This window comes from Centruroides sculpturatus, unplaced genomic scaffold (assembly GCF_000671375.1).
Source record: "Centruroides sculpturatus isolate CEXI.00-Female unplaced genomic scaffold, Cexi_2.0 scaffold913, whole genome shotgun sequence".
NCBI lineage: Eukaryota > Metazoa > Arthropoda > Arachnida > Scorpiones > Buthidae > Centruroides > Centruroides sculpturatus.
In genome coordinates, this window is record NW_019385227.1 from 321,862 (window position 1) to 325,495 (window position 3,634).

The 3,634-nt window shown below is 29.4% G+C and overlaps 1 protein-coding gene across 1 annotated transcript in view; it reads left to right on the plus strand.

Annotated features, from left to right (window-relative positions):
- The first annotated feature begins 335 nt into the window (after positions 1-335).
- Positions 336-3,634, plus strand: part of LOC111636425 (fumarate hydratase, mitochondrial-like) — a 6,774-nt gene continuing 3,475 nt past the window's right edge. Inside the window, exons 1-4 of the mRNA XM_023381672.1 lie at positions 336-482; positions 587-697; positions 781-957; positions 2,207-2,362. Coding sequence (XP_023237440.1) covers positions 432-482; positions 587-697; positions 781-957; positions 2,207-2,362 — 495 coding nt within the window. The 5' untranslated portion in view covers positions 336-431. The remainder of the gene's footprint in view (positions 483-586; positions 698-780; positions 958-2,206; positions 2,363-3,634) is intronic.

The window sequence follows — 3,634 nt, forward strand, 5'->3', positions numbered from 1 at the left end:
AAGAGGGCCCACAAGGTGTTTCTACCTTGTGGGCCCTCTTATCATGCTCATTTGTAGTTCATATACAATCATGCCCATTGGTAGTTCAGCTAGGCCCACGAAGGTTGAATGATAAAGGATAGAGCCCAACGTACCACAACAGATCACCCCAAAAAATACCTGAGGTTTTTCCAACCACAGATTTAATACCATGCCCTGAAAGTGGTAGGCTGATGCCTAATCTGCTTTGTCATCTATTGATAAATGCCAATAATTAATATTAGGCCAAATTCTAGAATTTAATTAATTAATCTGTCTAATTAATAACAAAAGTTCTCACTAATGTATGTATGTATTATATTTGCTTGTTTGTTTAGGAAGAATTCAGGACAGAGTCCGATACTTTTGGAGAATTGAAAGTTCCAGCTAGTAAATATTATGGAGCTCAAACTATGAGGTCTATGATGAACTTTAATATTGGTGGTCCTTCAGAAAGAATGCCTGTACGTACAAAATAATAACAATTTCTATAGATTTTATTGGTTATTTAATTACGAGTCAATGTTATTGTTTTAATTTACAAAATAATTTTTACTATATTTCATAGGATCCAATTATTAAAGCATTTGGAATATTGAAAAAGGCTGCAGCAGAAGTTAATAAAGAATTTGGATTAGATCCCAAACTTGCAAATGCTATATCACAAGCTGCTGATGAAGTTAATATTTAATTTTGTATTATTAAAATGTATTATAAAAATTTTTAAGGCATTTTTAACAATAAACCTCTTGTCAATTGCAGGTAATAGCAGGTAAACTACAGGACAACTTCCCTTTGGTCATATGGCAGACGGGTTCTGGCACGCAGACTAACATGAATGTTAATGAAGTGATTTCAAATAAGGCAATTGAGATATTAGGCGGTAAACTTGGAAGCAAAACACCTGTCCATCCTAATGATCATGTAAATAAAAGTCAGGTAAGTATTTTCTGTACCTTTACAATCAAATATCCAAGCTCCTTAAGTTAAAATCAAGATGATTGATTTTAGTGAGATTAATTCAGAACTGTTGTACTCATACAACGTGAATATTGAAAATATAGAGCCATAAAAACTATTTAACCTTCAGACAAAACAGTTTTGAACTTTCAGATGGTCGTTGCTTTATCATTCTTTAAATGGCACATGTTTGAGTTAAAATTAAGCAATTTTTCCATGTTTTTTTTAAAACTGAAACGCTACATCTCATATTTTCAATTATAGTTTTATAATTTTGAATCAAATGAATTAAAACAGTAAGTTAATATTGAGTAATTCTGTATTGAAAAAAATGAACGTATTAAAGTAAAATGTTGAATGTTATTTGTCTTAGAAGAGGATAAACAACTATATTTGTTATTCTGTTATCAATAAGATGAAACCAGATTGAAATTATAATGCAATACTATAACATTTTATTCGGAATTAGCAGTTTAATTTGTCTGCATTCACATTGTTGACGAGAACGACGGCCACAAATTCTAAATGATGATGTTTGTCTTTTGTCGTATTCGTTTATCACCAAAGTGTTCACATTGTTCACAGTTTTCGTGTTAGAACATGCATGATTTACATTAGGATTAGCATTATTCCAAGGATTTCTCCACACTTATGTCAGACTTGTGTTTTAAAATAGATATGTAGAGTAAAATGTAAATTCTTCAACACCGACAGATAAATTTTTATATATTTCTGGACACGTAGAGCCAAGGTGCTTTTCAATATGCGAGACTAGCCATTCCTCTATCTTGTTCAAAGAGAATTGTGGAGAATTAGCATTAATTAGATAACATCGTCACGACGACAAATGTTGAATCTTGGCTAATTTTCAAATGACGAATGACTACTGTGAACTAAAGATATCTTCTAACCTAATCACCGGTACTAATGATAATGTTCTATTCCTAGCATTCCAGAATTGTTTTATTAATTAGATGGACTTCTTAATTATTTTGAAATTAGAATTTATATTCCTTAATAAAGGCAAATAGAAGCAAGCATTTTTTGTAATATGCAATGTCATTTCTTTTTGTTTATTGATGAGAAAATCTTTATAATTTAATGTTGGTTATTTCTAGCAGAAGAAAAATGACATAATCAATAAACTCTTATAAGTTACTGGTAGCTTCATAATCTTGATGTTGTAATAGTTAAAGTATTTTTATTCACTGTAAAAGTTTTTTTACAGAGTTCCAATGACACTTTTCCTACGGCGATGCATATTGCAGCGGCGATGGAGGTGGAATTGTCTCTCGTTCCGGCATTAAAACAGCTTTTAGATGCATTAAGAAGTAAATCCAATGAATTTAATGATATCATTAAAATAGGAAGAACACACACACAGGTAATTGTTCTTTAAATTTATTAATATTTTTGTAAAAGACAAATCTATTAGTTTTTTTCTTTTGACATTAAATTTGCAAACAAATTTTTGCTTTCTAATGATCTTATGTATTATATGCAGTAGATTCTACTTGTAATTGCTTTGGGACTTGCCTGAACTGGTAACAATAACTACCTGATAACATTTAAGTGATGCAATTAAGACAAATTACAGGATATTTTGCTTTTATAGACTAGCATTAAAAGAACCTACAGTAGAGCATCGATTATCCGACTCAATTGGGGACTCAGATTGGTCGGATAACTGAAAAAATCGGATAACCGAAAAGAAGGGAAAAGATACATTATTAGTAGAGTATATTAGGATATTAGTATATCCCATGTAATTAGTTTATTAGTATATCACTATTAACCAACTTTGCGTTGAATTTTCATTGATGTTTAGCCTAACAAATTTTTTNCTGTAGAAAAAAAATCCAGCTAACCTAGATAATTATTTGTTTTGTTTTTGAATAAGAGATAAAACTTTATCACGAGACAAAAACTAAGTTTTATGATGCCATTTCCAGTTTCGTTCCAATGTCATTCCTAAAACACACAAAATTTACTTTAATTTCCAATCAAATTAAAGTAAATTGTACACAAAAACGTTTGATTGAAAATGTTTTTGTGAAAATTTAAATTTCAATGGTCTTATTGCTTTAGGATACAGCTAATTAATTAATAAGATGTCGAACAATTTGAACTAGAGGTAATCAGTTAAGCCACATCTCATATTAAATTCATTTATTTGAATTACAAAATATTCTAAATTCTAATCTAAAAATATATCTAGGAGATCCTAAATTAAAAAAAAATCAGTTTATACAAGGAAAGAACATTTTTCACAAATGCGTTAATTTATGTAGATATAAACCCATTGTAAGACAACAAAACTAAAAATAAATTCTCATTTCAGCTTTTATCAAAAAGATTCAAATATCACATTATATCCTTTTGGTTAAGTTAATATAACAGAAAAATCTATTATTTTAAATTTACAATTATTATTCAGTTAGTTTTATTGCAACAAATGATTGGCAACTTTGTAAAATTTGATATACTAATTTTAAAAAATGTTTTATACCAAAAATACATGTAATAATTAATTGAATTTTGCTGAGTAAGTCTATTTATTCAAAAATGATCAATTGGGTCTTAACAAAGAGTATGTGGGTGTCACCACCAGAAACCTCAATGAAAAGCTTAAGGAGCAGATGTAAAGAAGGGGCAC